Source organism: Trichosurus vulpecula, chromosome 6 (genome assembly GCF_011100635.1).
Source record: "Trichosurus vulpecula isolate mTriVul1 chromosome 6, mTriVul1.pri, whole genome shotgun sequence".
NCBI classification, from domain to species: Eukaryota; Metazoa; Chordata; class Mammalia; order Diprotodontia; family Phalangeridae; genus Trichosurus; species Trichosurus vulpecula.
The window spans coordinates 42790841-42816082 of record NC_050578.1 but is presented as its reverse complement, the minus strand read 5'-3'; the positions used below and the strand labels follow the sequence as shown (position 1 = coordinate 42816082).

At 38.2% G+C, this 25242-nt stretch overlaps 1 protein-coding gene across 1 annotated transcript in view; it reads left to right on the top strand.

The window, feature by feature from the left end:
* ANK2 (ankyrin 2) overlaps window positions 1–23998 on the top strand; it is a 297680-nt gene extending 273682 nt beyond the window's left edge. The window contains exons 44-51 of the mRNA XM_036763028.1: window positions 840–1128; window positions 8992–9280; window positions 12467–12559; window positions 13027–13110; window positions 13232–13396; window positions 14690–14860; window positions 16234–16325; window positions 21689–23998. Coding sequence (XP_036618923.1) covers window positions 840–1128; window positions 8992–9280; window positions 12467–12559; window positions 13027–13110; window positions 13232–13396; window positions 14690–14860; window positions 16234–16325; window positions 21689–21872 — 1367 coding nt within the window. The 3' untranslated portion in view covers window positions 21873–23998. The remainder of the gene's footprint in view (window positions 1–839; window positions 1129–8991; window positions 9281–12466; window positions 12560–13026; window positions 13111–13231; window positions 13397–14689; window positions 14861–16233; window positions 16326–21688) is intronic.
* Window positions 23999–25242: the final 1244 nt, after the last annotated feature.

Genomic DNA, 25242 nt, shown 5'->3' with positions numbered 1-25242 from the left:
AACCAGCCAGGTCAGAATTTATGAAAGTCAAAGCCCCCATGCTATCAATAGTGGGATTGGGTCTTGAGTGGCCACTGCACTTGCAACCTTGGCAAGAGAGGCATTTCCACTCTTTAAAAAAAAGTTGTGGACAGCTATGGTCTATGAGCACATACTGAGAGAGCATTAATGAGCAGAATGTATTAGAATCAAATGTCATTCATGATAGCACACATTTGATGATGTTCTTGATTGTCATGGTGCTGGATACCAGCTACACATAAATGAGAACTTTTCTCATAGCATTACTTTTAAACATTTTGGTCTACTATTAAGAGGGCAGTTGTTTACAACCTGGTATTAGCCTATCTCTATCATCTCATACTGCAATCCTCCATATACTCTATGATCTAGCTAAACTGGATCACTTGCCATTCCCTGTGCATGCCTCACTTTCCCACCTTCATGCAGTTTCCTGTGCCCTGCAGTCCCTTCCACACCTCTATGCATAATTAATTGCTACTCATATTTTAAAGTCCAACTGGGAAACTACCTTCTCCAGTGCTTGGACCTTAGATACCATTTGGTGAATAAATGTAAAGCACTCTGTTTTTCTGATGCATACATATATTTTGGACTCTAATTATTTGTGAATCTCTTCCCTTGGCAGAAGTTATATGAGGTCAGGAAACATCTCACCTAAATTTGGGGTCTCCAAGCACACAACACAATGTTCTATGGACAGATGCTTATTTTTATGTATATTGAATCACTTAATCTCTTTGAGAGAACTTTGATCATGTAGTGTAGAAGTGCCATCTCTTTTGGTTCAATAACTCAATTTTTTTTCTTATCCATAGGGTTTTCGGTGCTTCAGGAAGAGATGTGCACTCCACAGCACAAGAAGAAAGGGGAGCAAGTTGTTTCAAAAGAGCACGAACCATCTTCTGATCATCCCCCCATTGTCTCTGAAGAGGACATTTCTGTTGGCTATTCTTCCTTTCAGGACGGCATCCCTAAAACTGAGGGAGAGTTGACAGTGGAAGAGCTCACTCAACAAATTCACAGAGAGCGAGTGCAAGTTGAGTTCTCAGGGAAATTGGAAGATTTGGTAGAAGATTCTTCTGTTGACCACCAGCAGGAATACTTGTAAGTGTCCAAAGACAGTTTATCAAATATCAGAAATGAACTTATAGAACTCTCTCTTTTTTGGAGGCAATTGGGGTTAAGTGACTTGCTAGGGTCACACAGCTAGCAAATGTCTGAGGCTGGATTTGAACTCAGGTCCTCCTGACTCCTGAGCCGTTGTGCCACCTAGCTGCCCCCTTACATAGCTATCTTGAGAAACATTCATAGGGATCCAATGGAGTTTGAGTGGGGGTGATATGCTCAGACCTACACTTTAGAGCACTATTACTTCTAAATAATCAAAATTGTAGGTAACCCAAAGGGCAGTTTAAAGATGCATGGGGAGGGGGTGGAGAGGTGTTTCAACAATCTGGCTAGCAGCTGCTGTGGGGGATGTAAAGTCAACAACAACCAGCTCACAGAACACTGCAAAAGCCCAGGTTCTTTTGATCTGCTTTACTAAGGAAAGCAACTTAAGGGGTTAACAATCTTATTTTAATCCAGAATACAAATATCACTCCCTTAGTTCAGGGAGAAAAGCCAGCACTCTGAACTTCAGAGCAAATACAAACAAAAAATTACAAACATTGACAGACAGGCCATATACAATTTATAGTTACCAGCATCTAAGTTCAGCCCGGGAGCTCATAACAAGGGCTGGCCCAGAGTCACATGCACCACCACTGTTTGTGGGTCAGAGCTCCGAAAAAGAGAAAGCCAACCCCTGGTTTTATATCTTTTTCAGGGTCCAGGGTGAGTCACACACTCGACTCACCCACGTGACCTAAAATCGTCACAAAGAGACAACTTAAACCCACGTGGTCTAAAAGCCTCCGATGTCCCAAACATGCCACTCAAACCCATGTAAATTAGGCCCTCCCCTGAGGCAAGGAGGTCACCAAGGACTCCCAATCTAATCAAGGAAACAAAGGCCAAACTCTTCAAGGGCACTTGGTTGAACTGAGTGCTAAGAGCCCATTTTGATTGCCAGCACAAGAGGGCATAGTAAACTACAACATGTTGACTTTTTCCATAAAGGTGTTATTTGTTAAGCACATGCATGGCCAGAAAAGGTGAACTGGTTGTGGAAAAAGAATAAAGTACATAGACTGAGGGTTGTGCTGGAACCTAAAAATGAATAGATGAAAAAGCACATATCAAGCACTGACTATGTACAAAGCACCATGTTAAGTTTGGGGGATGGAAATGTATAAGTAAGACAATCTCTGCTCTCAAGGAGCTCATGTTCTATTGGAGGAGACAACCCAGGTTCTAACTGCCAATCAGATGAAAGATTCTCATGGTATTTAGGGCATGGTGGGAAAGAAGGCTGAGGCATCTTTTTCTATGTCATTTCCACTGATAAAATCCTATCAATTTTTGATGATGAGCCATTTGACAGTACACAAGGACTTTAGTGGTAAAAGATATCTTGTCTGGATCTTCAGTAGTTATGGCTGCAGCCCCCCTGGGCTGCACTCATTGTCAACAGGAATTGTTTCCTGGTATGATGGTCATAGGGTGGCTAGGAGGCATAGTGGATAAGCACCAGGCCTGGAGTCAGGAAGACTCAACTTTGTGAGCTCAAATCTAGCCTCAGATGCTTACTAGCTGTGTGACCCTGGGCAAATCACTTGACCCCTGTTTGCCTCAGTTCCTCATCTTTAAAATGAGCTAAAGAAGGAAATGGCAAACTACTCCAATATCTTTGCAAACAAAACCCCAAATGGGGTCACAGAGTGGTTGAAAACAAGAGCAGTGTAGGGTGCTGTCATTCCCTATGCCCTCAGCCTTACTTGCCCATCAGTGGCAGTTGGTGTGGGTGGTGGCAAGGAAAAGGGGCTCCTTTCTCCTTGGGGATCACTCCCCTCAAGGGTGGCTGCCGGACCCAGACTGGAAATAGAAGTATTAAATAAACATTAAATCTTAAAACCAATATGAAAAGAATGATAGTAAGACTCCCAGTGCATTGGAAATAGTCTCTAGTTTTAGAGAAACTTAGGAAGACCTGTCTGAACCAACATATATCTACAACCTCTAAGTGTTTCCATTGCCTATATTCTTGCCAAAGCTGAGCCATGAGTTTGTGTCATAAACAATTTTTTTTTGCCAGAGGAAATAAGATAACACATGTTGGTGTAGCCTTTAGTTTCTTAATTTAAGGTCTGGATCCATCTTACACAATAGTTCCTCAAACAACCAATCCGTTGGCAAGCATTAATTGAGTCCTTAGTCAAAAGACATATCTTAAGCATCTATCACATGCCAGACCCTCTGTCTTGGGGATACAAAGAAATAGAAAAAAAAGTTTCTGCCTTCAATGACCTTACATTCTAGCAGAAGAGACAACATTGGTGCATAGAAGTTAAGTACAGAGTAGATGGAAAGTAGCCCTAGAGAACTGAGGGAGTCACCAGGAGATGAATCAATATTTATTAAGTGTCTCCTATGTGCCAGGCAACATTCTAAGGGCTGGAGATAGGAAAAGAGGAGTTTACAATCTAATGGAAGAAAAAACATGAAAGCAAATGTATACAGGATAAATAGGAAATAAGAGAGGGAAGGCATTAGAATTAAGAGGCTGGGGAAGGCTTCCAATAAAAAAAATGGGAATGTAGTTGGGACCTAAAAGGAAGATAAATGGTCAGTAGGTGGAGAAAAGGAGAGAGAGTCTCTCAGGAAGACAAAGACCTACAATATGTGTTCAGCTAGATTGAGGCAAGGTTTCCATTCCTTATGGGCTACACATCATGATGTGTCCCTCTTTCTTCTTGCCCTAGGATTGAGGAGTCATGGGTAGACCTCATGTAATTAATCAATTGAAGACAAATGTCTTCCACCCTGAGTAAGACTCAGTTGTGACAACCGGTCATAGTGTTAATATCCTGTCTTCTGTTTGCCAAGCTCTTTAACAGCCTTTTGTAATTGTACTATTATGAATGGAAGGACCAATAATGTCCTTCAGGAAAATTTATATAACAATAATAATAATTATTATATATTATACATAATATATGATATATTAATTAAATATATTGTTTATTAAATATATAACATATATAATAAAATAGCTAGCATTATTATTTTAAGGTTTGCAAAGCATTTTACAAATATTATATACATATAGCTTCAGTGAAAGCAGCTGTGATCCCCAGAAACTTACACATTTGATATTTCAGTTGACCCATGGAGAATATCATTAATTTGGGTACAGGTGTTGCTATGCTTTGCCAAGCTCCTTAACATCGATACAACAGGACAGATTGAAATCCCGCCAGCCTGAAGTTATTCTACTGGTCTTTCACCAACATGATACCACACAAGCCAATCTTCCGCCACTGTCAGTCTCCCCCTACCCCTGCCTACTTTTCCCTTCCTTACCCTCCACCCTCTTCTTGCCAGAAATTGAGGTTTCAGAGGTGAACAGATGTATGTTAAGTACTGGACTTAATGGAAAATGGGTCACTCCCGCTCCCAATACAACTGCAATAAATATAACCAGGTTACACTATTGGTACCTCTTTTCCTCCCCTTTCTTTGGCTCTTAATTGGATTTGCCCCAGGTGCCAGGACTACTAATTATAGCTCTAATGGAAAGAATAAAGAAGTGACTCTAAAGTTTTGGCTTGCAAGACTGAGGTAACAGTGAAATAATCAGCTGAAACTGAAATTCTTCCACCCAGTGGACATATATAGGCCTACAGCTTTATTGGAACTACCCTAAGGGCTTGAACTCCCTAACTCCCCATAATGAAGACAAATCTCAGATAGCTAACAAGGTAAACTCCTTACCATTGGATCTAAGCTGCCAATAACTCATGGAGGGCAAAGTCCAAGTCTTTTGCTCTTCTATGTTTGGCTTCATTCTTTATTGCTTCCACCTATGCACCCACATATTCATCCTTCTTCTTAGAAAGAGGCCATGATGCCCAGAAACTGTCTTTTTTTCTAGAAAGCTGAATTCCAGGGTCCAAGAGATGGTACTGCCCAGTAGCTCCCATTTCTCTCTCAGAAGACCAAATTCTAGGATCGTACTTTCCAGATTTAATGCTTCCCAGGCCTATCCACCTTAACACTTTTGTCCCAACATCCAACTCCAGATTTAACAACTGTCCAACACCTGTACAACAGGGCAGATTGAAATCCATCCACTGTGCACTCTCAAATTGCTGTTCTACCACTACCAAACCTTCTTTTATCTTAAATTTCTTCCCTCACTCTTTCCATCTTCTAGCCCTTGCTAAGACATGACTCTCTCCTGACAATGCCACTTTTTCCAATACTGGTTACTCTTTCATATCTTCCAACTGATTGGTCATGATAGGGAATTGTAATAATCCTTGTTCCCTATGGTCACTTCCATTTCCTCACCCACCTTCACTAAGTAACCTCATTTGAGATTTACAATCTTTGAATTTATCACACAATCTAAATCCTGGTGGCTGTTATCTGTAGACTTCTAAGACATTCTCTTTCCTTGTGCTTGACTCACATTTGCTTCTCCCTATCTCCTTCCCTGATACTGAATAAAAATAAAACATGCCACTTCTCTTCTAGAAAGTTGGATTCTGGAACTCTGTAGGAGTTCAGTAATGTTCAGTAAACCCCTCCTCCCTTTCCCAGGAAGCCCAGATTCAGGAATTCTTCCTTCAGGCCTCCAGGTAACATCTATGTACTTCTATCCAAAGGCTCTGTTCGCATTCCTAAGAACATATGTGGGGGACTGCCATGACTATGCATAATCTCCTTGCCTCGTGCTCCCCATACCTAGTTCCAATCATATCTGTGATCCTTTCTAGCTTTCTCCAAAAAAGAGACAAAAAGACCAAGTTTTCAACCGACCCCACTACCGCCTTTCATAGACCAGAAAAAAGATGACTCTAAGCCGTTGAACCAACCAATGTAGCTCTAGTTAGTAGTGCTGAATAAAAATTACAAAGGCTCACTATCTTGTGAACTCATCAAGTTGATCGGGGAGCTCCCCTAAATTGATAACAGTAACCTTCCATATCTGAAGTCAGCCATCAGGTATTTTAATAGCCAGTATGTACGTCTGAGTCGTTGTACCTCATTGCTGATTCTTATGAGAAACTCCAACACTGAAGAAAAAAATAAGGAGGATGCTGGAATGACCTTTCTTTTCAGTATGAATTGTGCTTATAACTACATGCTGTTTTGGATTTGGAGATAAAGGAAAAGAGAAAACAAAAAAAGACAGTTTTAAAAGAAAAGAAGAAAGGAAAGTAAGTTAAGAAAGACAGGCCCTCTGAAGCATTTTATAACTACTCACAGATGGGAATAGAAATAGCCAAAATTTAAAATATATAGATACGACAATCAATGGAAGGATACTTAACAACAACAACAAAAGAGCTAGGAATAATATGAAATTGAATAGCACTTGAAAGATTGTGCTAGAGTTGCTATACTTTGTGTCAGTGTTAGAACTTTTGATACAACAATCATAGGGAATTAAGAAAGCATAGTGGATAATAAATAGACTATTAATATAATAGGTTATTAACATTAACCTATTAATGGACTATTAATAGATTAATATTAGTCTATTAATCATTAATAGATTAATAAAGCATTATTATATGTCCAAAGGAATATAATAATAATAGAACTATATAGATATATCTGGTACTTTTACTCTGGGCCTTCTAAGTTCCTGTTTTAAACCTTCTAAGTCACCTTGTTGTAGCCGTTATCAACTTGCTTGTCAAAGAATTAGAGGACACAGCATTGGAACAAGACTTAGAAATCATCTAATCCAACACCCTTATTTTACAGATGACAAAACAGGCCCAGAGATAGGATGCGATTTGCCTACGGTCCTATGGTTAATAGTGGGTCTGGCATTCAAACCCAGGTCTTCTAATTTCACATGCAGTGTTGCGGTTGTTTTTTCACTCAGCTAATTTCAATTTTTTTCCCTGGAGGGATGTAACATGTGACAGTTGAAATGACAGAGTATAGTTTTGACTCTGTACTCCATTTTTACTATATTTTTATATTTTCCCACATTTTAAATTAATTCCATAAGAATATTATGAGTCACTATATATGCGTAAGTGAAAGTCAAGTCTTTCCTTAACTTAATAGGGTACTGATTTAGATTGATCTTACTGGAGAAATATTGGGATACCATGCAGGCATGCAAGTGATCATTATGCCTTCTAAGTTGTATCCGTGTTGGTCTGTGCCTCATTAAAGAAAAAAAAACCAAAGAAACTAGGAATAGTATGGGCAATAAAGCCTTCACTTATTCAAGTCACTATTACCTTGCATTTTTGTATATATTTTGTCATTTACATATTTTATAGATAAAAATATAGCATATTTTTGTGTATATTTTGTATATATTTTATAATATATACTTATATATGTCAACGTTGTCTCCCTCGATAGAATGTAAGCTCCAGGAGGGCAAGAACTACTCATTTTTTTGTCTTTATATCTCTAATGCCTAGCACAGTGCCTGGCACACAGCAGGAATCTAAGGAATGCTTATTGATGGATTGATTAAGGATCTACTGTGCGTACAGCACTATGCTGGGTGCTGAATGGAATATTAAAGAGGCATAATACATAGCCATAGTCCTCCCAGAATTTACAATTCAGTTGGGAATAGCAATAAAACAAGGAAATATGTGATAAAACACCAAAATTAAGAATACAGATAATAAATGCTAAGGTTAGAGGGCGAGTAGGGGATATGACCTTACTTCTCTTTAAAAACCAACACAACCCTACGTTCTCAGGACATGCCATAAAAATGTCTAACTCTAAGCCTTTGCTCATATCACCCTGGTCCTTGAATAGCCATTTCCTTTTCCCTATTTGAATCTCCTTCGATTTTAGCTCCCTCTGCTTTTACGAAGCTTCCCTAATAGTCTGTCCCATATTACCTTGCTCTTCTCTTAGTAAATTTAAGCTCCTAGAGTACAGAAACTGTTTTGTCTTTGTATTTCCAGCACTTAGCTAGTATACAGTGAGGGCTTAGTAGATGCTTATTGATTGAGAGCAGTAAAAAGAGGTAACTGGCCATGAACACATTTACAGCAGATATTCCAACAATGAAATTCACAATAGAATGTGGCGATTCAGTATAAGGGCAAATAGTGACACACTGCTCAGTATATACTGAAGACATCATGGTATTATATAGCCTTGTGTAATAACCAATGTTCACAATGACAGAATCATTAAGGAAAGATTAAGTTATACTAAAGAATGTATATGCTCTTTACTAATGCAGGGGGCTAGCAGACATAAGAAAGATTTTCGTCAATACTTTGTTACTCCTAAAACAATAAAATTATGGCATAATATAAAATTTTGTTCTTAGGGAAAAAATTATTGGGAATATGAAAACAGGAGATCTCTTCTCACTCTGAAAGGATGTGAGCAATGGGGATGATGATGATGATGATGATGATGATGATGATAAAGATAAACAATAGCTACTGCTAATACTTACTATGTGTCAGGAACCACGCTAGTTGTGGTTTAGTCATTTTCATTTGGGGCCAATTCTTCCTGATTCATTTTCTTGGCAACTATACTTGGGAGTGGTTTGCTGTTTCCCTCTCCAGCTCATTTTACAGATGAGGAATCTACTTTGCAAATAGATCTTATTTGACCCTCACAACACCCCTGTGAGGTAGGTACTATTATTATTATTATTTCCATTTTACAGATGGGGAAACTGAGGCAAATAGCAGTTAAGTGACTTGCTAAAAAAGTATCTATGGATGGATTTGAGCTCAGGTTTTTCCTTACTCTAAGTCCTTCACTCTATCCACTGTGCCACCTCACTTGCCTTGTTCTTTTTTCAAATGGCGTGCCTTGCATTTACCTTCCTTCTCTCTATTTCAGTGTCACCACTCCAGGAACTGAACAGGAAGAAGCAAGAAAAGTGGTCCAAGTATCCGGTTCCCTTGTTAAAACACCTGAAGAAATTACTGCAGCTTCCGAAGAAGAGAGGCTCTACCTCCAGACCCCAACATCCGGTGATCAAGGAGAATCTCCCATTGTGCAAGAACCTGAGGAGCTCCAATTAAATAAGGAAGAGAGCTCTCCAAGGAGAAGTAGTCTTGTCATTGTAGAGTCAGCAGAAGACCAACCGCAGAAACTTGAAAAATTTGAAGAGGAATCTTTTGAAAAGGTAACAGGATTCCTCTTTTATCTACTATCCAAAATACCATAATCAACTAAAAAAATACAATGGAAGAGATCTATTTCTTCCAGCAGGAGAGTTTCTTTTATTATATGAGTGCATTATTTTATGTCACAAAGATTTTCTAACTCAATTAAAATCAAGGAACAAGGGAAATGGTTCGTAACTTTTAATTTTTATTTTTAGAACCAATGCATTTAGAATCATAGAATCTATCAGTGTCAGGACAGTCATTTAATAGAATTGGACTTGAAATAACCCATCCTTTCTTTAACATCCCAAACAAGTGGTCTTCTGGCTTTCACTTCAAGATCTTCACTGATCAGGATATGAATTCTATGAATTTACTCATTGCACCATTACCCACAATCTCCAATGCTCAGTGACCGACTGAGGTCTTCATTATATCTAACTGCAACTGGATTAAGACTCTCTGGTCAGCAATTTATTCATCTACAAAATGTATAGACTTAAAATGATGATCTAAAAGGTCCCTTCCAGATCTTAAACACAGAGAGACAATGCCCCAAATTTTGTCCCTTTTATCTTGAAAAAAAATTATTTCACATAAGGACCAGTAGGTCTTGAAAGCCAACCAGAGCACTATTTATTCTCCTTCATAAAATATTTTATAAACTTCATTTTTAACAATTAAAGTATCTTCATTATTTTTACTAACAATTATACATTAATTTTGACACTAAATACTGCTCCATGGACAGTTTCATGAGGAAAATTCTACCAAAAAAAACTTCCCAAGGAGTTCAATTCACTTATAGAGTCCGAGACCCTGAATTTAGAAAACTACAGCCCTTCATAGAATTTATCTTTCACATTGAATCCCCCAAGAGTGAATAAATAGCATTTGAATTTCACAATCTACTTGAGTCTCCAACCGTCAACTTGAAGTATGTTTTCAATTACAAAAACATGACTATGCCTTTCTAATCCCAGTCCCATGATTCTGATGTTCTAATTTGGAAACTGGTTGAAGAAAAGTACTTTCCTTATTTCATGGGATTCCCATTAAGAGAAGCGTGAATAAGGGACAGATAGGTGGTGCAGCCAAGTAGAGCACTGGCCCTGGAGTCAAGAGGACCTGAGTTCAAATGCGACCTCAGACACTTGAGATAACGTACTATCTGTGTGACCTTGGGCAAGTCACTTAACCCCAATTGCCCTTCCTTCCCCCCTCCAAAAGAAAAAAGAGAGAGATACATGAATAAGAGTGTAGTAGCTAGAAGAAATAGACCCTGGTAATTTTCTTTAAATAACCATCCTTACTTTTTCATCTCCAAGTCAGAATGGACTATCTAAGAGGAGGAAGCTCTCTGACATAAGAAAAAAAAAATAGAGATCTCACACTCTTTGTAGACCCATAGACAAGGGAGTCATGTAGAGAATGCATAGTTATTTTTCAGCACTCATCGATTCTCCAGCGTAGTGGAGAAAATCAAGAAGCTACATTTTCTGAGGTCCCAATAGTGATTAGGAAATTGAAATCCTTATTCATAAATGTGGGCGCCAAAGGAATGGGGAATTTAAAAATAGCTGGATAAAAGAAATGAGAACCTTTAAAACAAAAATAAATCTGGTTCTGGGATTTAGTGGTCTAGGTAAGTTATTATTGTCTACAATAGTCAACAAGCATTTCTGCCAGTCACTATATTGACCACTAGAGATGCAAATGAAAAAGAGAATGACAGTCCCTGCCCTCAATGAGCTTCAAGGAGGCTGGGGGAGGGGGAGGGGTGTTTTACTGTTCTCTCCTCATCATTGTAAATAAACTGACATAGGATCAAAGAAGCACCAACCACATAAACATAGATTTGGAGACAGAAGAGACCTTAGCAGCCAATCTCTCATTTTAACATGAGGAAACTGAGGACAGCAGAAGAAAGTTAAGTGCTTGTTCAAAGTTATAGTGATACGGATGGAGAGGCCAAGTCATTTGGACTCAATTGGACTCAAGTCATCTGAGTCTGAAGCTTATGCTCTCTTCCACCAGCATATTAACCTGAATATGTGATTTCTTAGTAATTAATGGTTCTCAGATCTTGTTTTGAATGATATTCATTTATTATAAATTTCAAGGTTACTTTTGTTTAAAAAAAATAATTTATTCCATTAAAAGAAATAATGTGTTTCCATTCTTGGAAAGGATGGTATAGAATAGATTCAGAGGACCAGGGTTGAAATCTCAGCTCTGCTATTTTATTACCTGTGTCTTTTGTGACAAGTCATTTAAACTCTCCAGGCTTCAGTTTCTTTATCTGTAAAAATATCAGTTTGGCCTAGATGATTTTCAGTGTTCATCGCTGCCCTAAATCTATGATCCTGGGATGTCATGCACACCAGGAGGTTCCTCCATCACTAGAATCACATCTAGCATACTTTTCTGCAGCTTTCAAAACATTCTCCTGGGCTCAGTAGCAGACACATATGATTCACTGAACATTTATTAAGCATAATCTTTAATTTACAAATGGAGAAAAAGAAGAATTGAAATAGAGAGGCAAACCTACTTTCTTAAAGGCACACCAACTTGAAGGAATTCGGTGAAAGTAAGTCTGAAAAATTTGGATTTGAATGCTAGCTTTGAGTTGTCCATACATTGACCTACACTGCCTCTCTTGGAAAGAATGCCACTATGAAGCTCAAGTTTCTAACCACTATGCCATGCTGCCTCTGGTACTAGTCTACACATAGCAGAAATTTCAATTCATTAAATTAGTAATCTTCAGCCTACATGCAGCTGACCCAATACAAATGTTAATTATATCATTTTGGTTATAGGTTTTCATCCAATTACATACATGAGACAGTAGCCCCAAACAAAAGCAAAGCTGTCATTTCTTCTTCCCAGATTGTGACAGACGATGCCATAACAACCTTCAGAGTAACAGTTTGATTCCAGATGGCATTAATCGGTCACCATAACCAAAACCAACATTCTTTCTGGGAACAACATTCACTGCTACCATTACCTTCTTTTATACATTTATATCCCAATGAGAAATCACTTGATGGTTCTTGGCAGACTTTTCCCAACGAAGGGATATAATCAAACTCCTGAATAAACACTTCTAAGACCAAGTGTGAACTCAAGCAGAAATCAGTAGTTAAATAGTGTTTAGTATATTAAACAAAGCCGTGCTTCCCTGCTTCTACTAGGAGCTCAACAAGGAATTAGGTGAGCTGGATGTCAGCTCAGATGAGGATGCTATGGTAACCACCAGGGTTGTTCGTCGCCGAGTGATAATTCAGGTACAAGTTATGAAATTATTGCACGAGCCAGGACAGCTTTGTCCAGGTGACCCTCTGGGAGTGGCCTATGGCCCTGTGGCAGTGAGGGTTTAGCACGCTCCCTGAATAATGCATGACCATTTGAAAATGGATCCCATCACGCTAACAAGTTTTGTTTGGAAAGAAATGTAGTGGTTTCTGCAATCCTAACCTGTTTCCCTAAAGTCATATAACAGAGGACCAGCAAGATCTGGTATCATCAAAGTCACCAATCCTATGGGCTGTGTATTTTTTTTGTTCTTTTTCTCTAACTTAGATTTTTCTTTAGCATGCTCTTCCTTTTCTTTTAAATTATTATAACTAAACTACTTACAGGTTTTTGCACTATAGGAATGCTTCTCAACTCTTTTAATTGTTTTATTTTTTAAAACTCGGGAGTAATTTACTAGAAATGCACACTGTATGACATGGTTCTTTTGGCTATTCAGGGTGATGATATGCCTGACATACCATCAGAAACAGTAACAGAAGAAGAATACACTGATGAATACGGACACACTGTAGTGAAGAAGGTACGATTGTTCTCACCTTACGATTTGGGCTTTCGATACCTTTCCTCCTCTAAAAAACCTATTCATACCCCCAATGTTTTAAGACAAAATTGAGATGCAAACATGGCAATGATAATTACAGGTCACCAGAAAGGTCATTAGGCGGTACCTGTCCCCAGAAGGCATAGAAAAAGAAGAAGTTACTATGTGTGGAACTCTACAGGAGCCTGTGAATATTGAGGAAGGGGATGGTTACTCCAAGGTTATAAAACGTGTGGTGCTGAAGAGTGACAGCGAACAGACAGAGGTGAGCATACCTCACCCCGAGCAACCCAAGATAACTCGGTATATGGAGGAAGAAGAAAGAGAACTCAGAAGAGGAAGGGAGGGACTTGGGGGAGAGGACTCATTGACATCAGTCCATGTCTGTCCTGTATCTTTTTGACCACAGTCCACTATGACATCTTTCATGTTGTGGAGGAGTCGCTTTATGTATTACTTTAATGAACAAGGAGAGATTTGTTCTCATTTTTCCACTGTCTGTCCTTGATAATTTGGTTTGCATTTTCCATCCATGCCATAGCCTGGCAGCAGAAATGTAAGAAATAATTGGAAGAGAATCACCAGTAATTTGCAGAGTCCATTGGGTAAACAGCATAAGGAAATTATGCACGTATATGTCAGTGATTCTTGTGATTAACATATCTGCTTTTTCTAGTCCATTTTTGGTAAATAAGTGGTATTTAGAACTGCTCTGAACTATTCCCAAGAGGCTCCAAAGCTTCTTGAGTATTGTCACATTTCAGTGTGACATAATGGATAGAATCAGCTTTAAAACCTTGGATTCAAGCCCCATCTCTACTGACTGAGTAACCCTGAGCACATCTAAGTGCTACTCATTAAATTGTAGAGAAGGTGCCCAATTCTATTGTCAGAGGGAATTCCCCTACCCAGCAATTCCCTATACAAAGGAAATCACAGGTACTGGTCATATCCTTGCCCTCCTTCTTTCAGAGCCTCTTGTCAGTTATTAGGGTGACCTGTTCCCTTATTTTTAGGCAAATGAGCCTTCTCCACTTCTCACAGGTATAGGAATTCAGCTATAATCATATCTTTGGGGGGATGTTATATTATGTTTACACAATACCAGATTTGCACTGAAAAATGCAAGTCTACAAATGGCTTTATCTTCATGCTTTCATACAAACAGTTAAAACCAACCAATTTCTTTCACTGAAATAACTGGTGGTTTTTAATGTTGTATAAACACAACCTTCATTAAGGTCAAGTAACCTTCAAGCAGCTTATGGAAACTTAAAGGAAGTACCTATTTTGGTAACCTTCCTCCTCTTTGACTCTGACATACTACCTAATGAGTAATAAGCACATATTTTTTTACTGAAAGCATTTTCACCGAGAGGGTGTTGCAAGCCAGTTTTGTTTTGAATTGTTCTCAAGTTTACTAGTGAGTGGGGTTGAAATGCTCTGGTGATTCTCCTGTGAATTTTCCCCAGTTGTTCAGGAGACTGACTTAAGTGCAGATTAATTAATGGTATGCTAACGGCCTGAAATTGTATCATGTCTGTCCCTCATTCACTAGGTAACTTTCTCTGAGCCCAGTGCTTCACAGTTTCAGTCTGAGCCTGTGGAAGGCCGTAAGGTCAGCAAAGTTGTTAAGACAACTGTGGTACATGGAGAAAGGATGGAGAAACATCTGGGGGATGCTAGTTTAGCTACTGATCTTCCATCAGCCAAAGATGACTTTGAAGAGGTATAGCAGCATTGTCACTGTCTTTTCTGTGTTTTTTATGTATGTACATGTAATTCTTTGATAATCATCCAATATAATATTATTCAGGGATTATGTGATCAACCCTTTTAGCCAATACTTGTAATTTTTAAATGGGTACTTTTGATTGGAAGGACTTTCATAGAGAATTATTGCAAGTCAAAATTTCATAGTCATTTTAGATATTTGACAAAAGAGCTAAATAAAATAATGGATATACTCTATGCTAAATCAAAAGTAATAAGATTCAACAAATTTTGGCTTCCATGAATAAGTAGTTTGGGAATTCACTTATTCCATAAATAAATCAAAAGCAAAGATAAAATTCTTCAAATTCTAATGTTCATAAATTATAATTAATAAATAATTGGTTATATATTATTAATACATAGTAATAGAATTAAATAGAATTCACTTCCTACAAAAACAATTTTCTACATAAAACCTCTTGAACAATTTTTTAAGACAATCTGAAAGATGCTAGTTTTAGCTGCTGAATTTCCATCAAGCAAAAGATGAATTTTTATGAAAATCTAGACCCTTATTGGTTTTTCATATTTAAATGTTTCCTTTAGCTTCATATCCAAATACAGATGGTCAAACTTTACTTCATTTATGTTAGGTTTAGTGCTATCAGATGGAATATTGATGCTATAGCATTCTTTAACCTTTTCTTCCATGAAGTTTTCAATGATTGTTGGGTAGGTACTTGTAGCTCAGCCAGCAAAAAGAAAGCTGGTTGAAGAATAAACATGTGTATGTCCTCCCTCTACTAAACAGATTATGTGTGAAGAGAAGGGGACACAAATGGTCTGTCCATTTAATTTTTTAGTTTAACTTTGGTTAGGAGAAATTTTTTGCCAACTAGTCACTGATATTCGGGAATGTTTGCAAACTTTTGATTATCAAAGTGTGGATCGTCCAAGTTACATGTCTTTCTTTTTCTTTTGGTTTATTTCATTCTTCATTTACATCACCATCATAGAAAGGCAGTTGGTTGAAGGAAGAAATGAAATGATAGCCAATATGTAATTGCTCATGAGTACTGTAGCTTATGAAGGTTTGTAGGGAATTGTGGAGTAATTGGCAAATTCCACGCACCTGTTATGCCTCCTAATTCAAAGCAATTGCAATTCACTGTTCTCATTTTTTTAAGCTGAGAAGAAAACATCCCATTTAATAAAAATGTAGCTTCACAGTATAACCCCAAACTTGTTTTTATTGCCACCCAGTTCTTTTTCCTTTCAAGTATTTGTGTTCACATGAAATCTGGATTAAAAAGTTGTCATTCAATTTCCTTTAGGAGTTTGTGGCTTAATAATAGGATTTTGTCTTGTATTGCATTTTTACTTCAGGCTTTGAGTTATACAGGTAGCCATGGAAAAGTCCACCTGCCCAGTTTAGTAGAAAATGAGATCATGAAAGAGGATGGATCAGTTATTAAAAGGTTTGGTTTGGCATGGAATGATGCTTTGACTATGATAGGGAAATATTAACCAACTAACAATGGACAAAGGATTTTCATGGTGGTGGGAGAGTTATAATAACAAATTACAACACTATAGTGCTTTCATTTGCAAAGTATAAGATGGTAATTTATCATAATGACCACTTGGCTGATGGGGAGATGGAAATTCTGAGGTTAAAGTGCCTCACATAAGGTCACATCAACAGAAATAACTAGAGACAGAATTCCCAACCTGGCCAGGGCATCTGACCCCCAACTTTGCTGATGGCCCTTCACATTGTAGCTGCTGGAAGAAATGCCGACTATAATTACATCACAAAGCTTTGGCAAGTTAATATGCCATGCCCTGTGCTAGTAGCTGGGGCTACAAAGGTAAAAGTATGATAATTCCTCCCTTCAAGGAGCTTATATTCTACAAAGGGAAACAAGATAGGTGTGTGTGTAGAGATATTTATAGATAGATATTGATATAGATCTATCTATAGATCTATACACACGCAATATATCTCTACACACACACACACACACACACACACACACACACACACACACAATTCACATGTTAGGTGGTGGCTTAGGAGCCCCCTTCCAGCAAGGAGGCCATATGCTGGACTGACCAAAGCCAGGCTCAATCCTGGAAGCAGCCTCTCTCCTCAGAGGGATGTCAGGGCTTTTCTTAATCTTTGGACTATTTTCCACACCCAGGAGTCCCAGAGAAATTTTCCTAAATAAAGCTCATGTCTACAGTCTGCCCTAAAAGGGACTAAAAGTTGTTTCTCCCCCCCAACCCAAAAAAAAGGTTCTCAATGTACAAAGTAGATACTAGGCACAGGAGAGCTATTTATTTCCCCCAAAACAAAATAAATGCTTAAACCACAAAAGAATGTTGTGTGCAGTAATAACAAATATTAAAAAATAGAAAATAACCACCTGTCACACTTGAGAGGTAAAAACAACTTTGTGGGACCATATCTCTTTTCTATAGCATATAGAATGCCCTATTGGTACAATAAGAAATCATGTTGATTGGGAGTCCTCCTAAATATTAGCTTTGTAAAGTATATAACTCTTTTTAACTAATAATGTTTTAATGCCTCTGTGTGTGAGTGGTGAATAGCATGGGCCTGATTTTTATTCACCTTTGACATTTGACTGCATTCAAAGATACTGAACAAAAATTGCTGATTGAATTGCCCCAAACAACCCATAAAATCAGAAAGCCGTACTTGTACCTACAGCTGTGAGCAGTGATTTGAGAATCTTTAACTGTCTTCTGTTTCAATCACTAATTCTCTGATAAACTTTTGACAAATCACTACACCTTGCTTTGGGGAACTTCATGTGAGTATTAATGAGATTAATAAAGCACTTCCTGGACCTCAGTTGAAAGCTACTATTCAAACTCCCATTGCTCTCTGTAACTATTTAAAACCCATTAAGCGTGCCAAATTTGCAGGCAGAAATGAGAGGTTTTGTTTTTCAGCCAAATGTGAAAAGCAGTAGCAGTAACCAGTATTTTACAAGGATTTTATTTCTATACAGCTAGGTCCTGAGGAGAGCAAATAACAAATTCCATGAAGTAGTTGCATTACTGGAATTCATACTGAATATTTTCATTGGATTGGAACCAGTGACTATGTTTTACATAATTTTAACTTCAAATAATACGAATTCAAATAGATTCTTTAACATTTTTCCCCCACAAAACAATGAAATGATTTGGATTTCTGGAATTTTTAAAATTATCTTTCATCAGGTCATTTAGGAGAAACCTAGGTAATCTCCCTCTCTCCCTCCCTTCACCTATGTCTTAGAACCATAGTATCTTTAATCTGGAAGTGACCTTAGAAATCATCTCGTTAAACCCTTTCATTTTATAGATAAGGGAAAACCTCCAGTGAGGTTAAGTGACTTGCCCCAAACTAGCTAGTTGATTGGCATCAGGTGAACTGACCAGCAAAGAGAAATGCGTTGTGGGTAGGAAAAGACACTTCAGGAGCTGGAGTGACACAGACCTCAGCAAGTGTCAAGGGGAGCATTGTAAAGACTGCACAGGATAAAATGTGGCATAGCCCATTGGTGTTCTGTAAAATGTGATTTTAAACATTATTTTATTATTGACCTAAATTTATTAATTATGTCCTACTGTCTTCATCTTCAACACTGTCCTCCATGCTTTTAATCTGGGATCCCAAAGCTTACTCACCTATATTCTTGGATATCTCAAGCACCACGCTCCCCCCGCCCCCTGAAGGTTTCTCTGAGTGAAGACAAAATCAAGAAGTCCCTGTAGGAAAGGACCCAAGTGTCCAATTCATCTGTTACCTTTTCTTAAATGATACTGTAACCTTTTAGGTCGAGTTCTCTTTGTCCAAGAATGCAGGGATATCAAGCAAGAGAATCACAGACTGTTCCTCCCCAGGAATCACTGTGAAAGAATCGCCAAGAAAGGCCCTTCCATCCTTTGCTGAAAGAACTACACCCCAGGGGAACCTACAACCTCGATAGGCAACTCATTTTCACTTTTAGATATGGCTATCCCAGAGGTTCAGAACTAATTTTTTTTTGTTTTGGTCATGTCCTCCTTTGGCTGTCTGATGAAACTTATGGACCCTTCTCAGAATAAAGTTTTGAAATGCATAAAATAAAATACATAAGATTAAAAAGGAAACCAATGATATTGAAATCCAGTTATCAAAACATTTTGAAAATACAAGTTCATACAAGTTCACATTAGGATCCCCTGCTTCAGACAGATAAAAACCATAAGGGAAAGTTCCAAAGTTACCTTGGTCTTCCATGAAAATGGAAGTGGAACTAGACTTGGCCTTTCTTAGTCTCTACATCTTTAATGAATTCATTCTTTTGCTTCTTGTTTATAAAGTCTTGTCCACTTCATTCTTGTCTAGGTTGGCTTCTAACCCAAACCCTTGGGTCCATAATCTGAGAAAGGTGCAGGTTGACCAGACTAGAGTTAGAGTTGTGATTCTGTTCTAAGACCTCCTCCTTAGTTTTATCTCTACTATGGCAACATTACTTAAGAAGGAAGGTTTATTGTCTGACTACCCCAAAGATTCCATCCCTGGGCAGGCTCATTCTACATTTTATCCTGCACAGTCTTTGCAATGGTTTCCTTGGCTCTTGCTGTGGTCTGTAGGAGTGTCTCTCCCACCCGCAGCCCCTTTCTCTATGCTGGTCAGTTTACCTGATGCCAACCAACTAACTAATTGTCAAAACTGCTTTCACTATTCTGATGAGGACCAATCTCTTCACTTGATATTTGAGGCTAATACCTGGGCCTAGTTACCAGAGCAACCAGGCCAGGGGTGGGGAACCTGTGGCCTTGGCCTAAAGACCTCAGGTTCCCCACTCCTGAACAACATGCACTGTATGGCCAAAATTACAATCCCTGAAACCTCTCTGTGATAAAACAACTCCTTCCCCATAGCCAGAATCAGATGGTATTATTCCAAAGCTTGCATCACCTGTTAGACCACTAAATTTCCCTTTTTTATCTGAGGGATTCCTCTAGCACTAAGCTCATTTACAGAAATGAGATGACTGATATTCCCTGAATCTAGTGAATAATCATGATTTTCCTAGCTTAGATAATAAGCTTTATCCATTTTCAAAGATTTTCATTGATGATCCTTATATATGTACCCCTCTGGTGTCCTGTCTATGTTTATACTAGGGACAAACTTGATGGTGGGTTGTTTTTTTAAGGAAAAAAAAATCCAGCCATGCCCATCCAGACCCCCCTCTCTCCTTTTGCTCTTACTACACATTCCAGTATGCAATACTATACTCTGACCTTCTCTTCTGTAAAGTATTGTTACCAGCAAAAAAAAAAAAATTCTTGGGGAATGCCACATAGAATCCTATCATTAAAATCTTAACTTTCCTGCCCAGACTGATCTCATCTCCTCACAAACTCAACCACTGTCCATACCCTATTCTTTCTCCATTCCCGTGTCTTCCATTGGAGTAAACTGCCCCTCCACTACATATTCGAATGGATTACATAAATAATGTATGCTTTATTCACATGTTAAGAACAATGAACAAAAAGTTCCAATAATTTCAGTTTTGAACTTCAAAAGAAATGCCTTCTGGTTGTTGATAGACTTTAGAAAGTAGACAAACTTAGTAATCAGAACCATAACTAGGGTAGGGTTCATGGGGTTTTTATCAGGCACTGATATTTAGATGGCATTGGTATTATTTAAAACAACAGAGCATTACACCTTGTTCACAAGAGTAATTAAAAGACTTGAGTTCTTCCTCGGCTTTGACTCAACTCATGACTCCATTGCCTCCTACACCACACCAGGGCTACAGCCCCATGGTTTTTCTATCCTTACCAAAGGTGATGTTCCAGGGCCAGGAGAGCACATCTTGTACTACTTGCCTCTAATGATTACTTAACACTATAATAATGACTAGTAATTTTATATTCATTAAAGGTGTATCACATCAAGTTCCATATTTAAAGCTTTGTATTTATATGTGGACATTTCTGTAGCATGTATATGCATGAATTAATAATATAGGGGTAATCAACAACAGCAAATTGAGACTTACAGTCTTTGTCCCTTGGGGTATCACTCCGTCCCTTCAGAAAACCTCTTCTAGGTTAGAAGACATGTGTGGATTCTAATATTGATGAAACTCATATTGCCCCCCCTTTCTCTTTCCCTCCCTCCCTTTCTCTCTCTCTATATATATCTATTTATGCATATATACATAACAATATTGGAAATATAGGAAGTATTTTATGGGGTTCTGCCTCCTTTATATTTACTTATGAGTATATTCTTTAGTTTTCAAGATTCAAAAAATACCACTGACGTCTTACAAATGATGAAATTAGTCCAACTCTTTCATTGAGTACTAAGGTCCTGTGAATTTTAGTAGTACTCTGACAATCATACAGCTAGTTAATGGCCAAGCCTGATTAGAATTCAAGTTTTGTGGCTCACAGTCCAGTCCAGTGTGGTTTTCATTAGTTACCAGTAAACTTAGCTGTCTTTGGATGAGAGAGAGAGAGAGAGAGAGAGAGAGAGAGAGAGAGAGAGAGAGAGAGAGAGAGAGAGAGAGAGAGAGAGAGAAAGAGAGAGAGAGAAAGAGAGAGAGAGAGAGAGAGAGAGAAGGAAACACACATAAATAGAGATACACAGAGACACACAGAAACACACAGAGACAGACAAAGAGAGAGACAGAGACAGAGTGACAAAAACAGACAGAGAGAGGAGGGAGGGAGAGAGACGGAGACCAGATAGAGAAAGAGAGTCACAGGGAGAGACAAAGGCAGTAATTCCTTCCTTTCTCTTTCCCTTCAGGACAACAATGAATAAAGCCAGGACACAGAAGAGGACTGTAGTAAAGGACCAGCATGGAAAACACATTCACTTGGAACAGCTAGAGGATGTCCCAGAAGCATTAAATCCAGATGACCTCCAGCATGACCTCCAGCAACTTCTTAGACATTTCTGTAGGGAGGATTGGAAGCATGAGGCCAAATGAAAAGCTGCCCACATCTTATACAAGAAAACTACATACCCACTTAGTATGCAGCTTTCACTTTCTTCAGTAGGTATAGTGATCACAAATTGCCTAATTAATGGGATACACTGGCATTTCTACTTTTATCACACACCGTGCTTTTGATTTTTTTTTTCTTCTTTCTTTTTGTTTTTAACTGTAAGCCAATTTGTGACCAAAGATAGTATCCTTCATTCTGGATGGTTTATTCACTAAATTGTTGACTTTGTGCTCTACTGGGAACTCACCACCTCCGTTGTTCCTTTGCTTCCGAGCTAGTTCCATGAGAATCCATTGATCCGAACGGCGCCATCTGCAGGCCTCTTCGAGTGACCATGTATATGTTCTGATAAAAAGAATATCTACACAAACTGTACATAGCTAAAGTGCTTGAACTTACAAAACTTTAAGAGAAAATGTCTATCATGACTACACTTATCGTCCTGGAATAAAGGGTTTATAGAAATTGCTGAACAATGATTAATAAAGATATTGCTAACACAATCGACTGAAAATACAGATCTGCTGCAAAAGCGCCCTTCCAACCTACCTTGTCCATAGGACTTCCAGCTTAGTGATCTCTCACCATGAAGGGCTGTAAGGGTCAGCTGGTGATCACCTTCAAGTACAGCCCTTACTGCAAAGTGCCCGCTGGATGTGCCCAGCTACACTTTAAGACTCTCTAACTGCCACTTAAAGAATTCTGGGGGATAAAACCAATGGAGGAACAAAAGAAAACAAATTATCAATTCTCTAGCAGCTAAACTACATCCTATGGCACATTTGAATTTTAAGATCCTTCCAATTGGGACTCGTGGGCAGGGTGTATTAAATAGATATAACACAGTCGTTTTTTGTTCTCACTGCTTTAGCAAACCACATTGTCTTACTGGTGGTACCTTCTGCTGGCCACTGCACTGTAGATAACTGAGTGGGAAACAAGGTTTACTCGCTAGACATAAAGTTAAACTCTTTCACCATGTTTGTTTGTTTGTTTGTTTTTAATTTTTTGGATTGCCTCTTCCCAGATACATGCATGTGGCATTTAAAAATTCAACCCCAAAACAAAAACCCTCTTGTAATCATGTTGAGAGCTTATCATCCTTTACTCTTAGCACTGAGTGATCAGTTTTGAACTTCAGATTGGGACTGTTTTCTGTTTGCAGATGAGATTCAGAAAGTTTGATTTTGGTTAGTAATTTTGGTTTATTTGTTTACATTTTTGGCTAACATGCTAAGATTTACAAGAACATTTCTGCACTTTTTGTTTGGTTTCAAAGAAGGGAATATAAAATCTGAGAAATTTCCATGTCCTATACCTTATTCTTCTAGTGGTTGGAGCTGTGTAGTATTTTAACATATATATATAATATATACAAATATCTACATATAAACAATATACATTTTGAATCAGTTATTTGATAAAGTATATTCAAAGATGAAGGAAAAAATGAGTCAATCCTCCAGGGACTGAAAATTTTCCAATCCTATCTGGTCTTTTCCTGTTGTGGGGAAAAAAATGACTCACTCTTTGCTCTGAAAGTTAAAAAAAAAACAAAGGCTGCATACAATGGCATTTGATCATTAAAGTAACAATGCCAAGAGAAAAAAAAATCTTTTTTGGGAGGTAAGGCTGCTCAGAGGCCAAGCCCCTAAGACTCCCGTACTAGCACTTTTTGGCAGTCAGATAGGAAATAAAGTGTTCTTTGGCAGTCAAAATAAGAGAGGTCCAGGGTGGAACATTTAAGACACACCATGGCTTTCTTCTTGTCAAAGACAGCATTGGTTGACCTTTAATGGAACTCAAGAAAAGCATTTCTGTTGTGTTTTTTGCGGTGCAGATGATGTCTGTGTAACAACATAATGGTTATTCACCTTTTTTGATTTTGGTTTTTTGCTGTGTTATCAAAGAACTTGAATACTGTGAGAAAAAAAGTGAATTTTAAGTTGATGAATCAGCATCTTGTTCCCATGGTGATAACACCAATTGAATATATCTATGAGGGCATGTATTAGTTAAAGGAAAAAAAATACAACACTAACAACACATAGCTGCAATGTGTACAATGGCTGATTTAATTAAATAAAATGTACAAGTGTTAAATGTAGCAAGAGTGATTGGTTGTTCTTTAGTCCTTCCCTTCCTCTCCAGGAGACTGGCATGTTGTTATAGAGCTACCAATCAATGATTAGGGGAAAGAGTTGCTTTTCCATATTATTGTCTAAAAGACTACGAATATCCAGCTGTTACTCATGTCAATGAGAAGGTGGAAGAGCCTTCATTTTGAAAGCAGCTATGACTTAGATCATCACAGCAATGAAGATGAGGAGGAGGAGGAGGAGGAGGAAGAGAATGGTAAGGATTTTTTAACAGCTTCCATTGTAGATGAAGCATTCCGAACTTTCCTGGATTCACTGCTATGGGAATGTGCTCCAACATGGAATTTGTTTCGATACCTGAGTAGGAGGCACTGGTTCCCAAGAGCAGGGTTTAGAAATTTTCTTTTTCTCCTGGGCTATGGCTGTTCAGTTCCCTCATTTTACCAACTTTAAGCACCTACCTAGCTCACTGCTTCATTCATGGTAGATGCCAGATAAATGTTTGTGGTTGTCATATTCAAAATGTAATTGAGATAGTTGTGGATTCGTAAGGCCTAGTTCAAATTCATATTTTTGGTTTGATGATATTCATTCTGTACTTTTAACCACAAAGTCCACAGTTATGCAACTTGGTTTATTTATGAGGTGTTTGACAAGGAACCCAAGGCATCCTCCAAACTCATCTAAGCTATGAATCTTTGTAACTAAATGGACTCAAAGACTTAAACACTCTACCAAAGTAGCGACCTTTTAAAGGCTTTGTAGATAAGATAAGTTCTCCATTTGTTTCATATACTGTACTATTTGTGGGCACTTTCTGAACGGTGGCCTGTGGTTTCTTAATGTTAATGAATATTGTTTAAGCAACAGAGGTCATTTGATGAGCTCTCTGCTTTTAGCCTTTTTCTCACTTCAAATGATTGTTGTGAAAGAAGCCCTTTTGAATAGCATGTTTTAAAAGAGCTATATTAAGAAAAAGAAAAAGGGAAAACAACCTTGGGTAGGACAAAGTCCAGCTCAGAGATGAATGAGGTCCCTCTGGAACAAAGAGGTGCAAATTGCATAGCAGCAAATGGAAAAAGCCTTGTATTGAGCTTGGATCAATACAATGTGGGCAAAAGTTTCTATAGAGTCATCTTAATTGGGACTCACTCAAAGTGAGAACCTGAAAAGGCCTTAGTCTAAAAGGGCCAGGTTCTCCCATTGCATCCTCCAGTGGTCCTGATGAATATCTGGCCACTGGATCCAGATG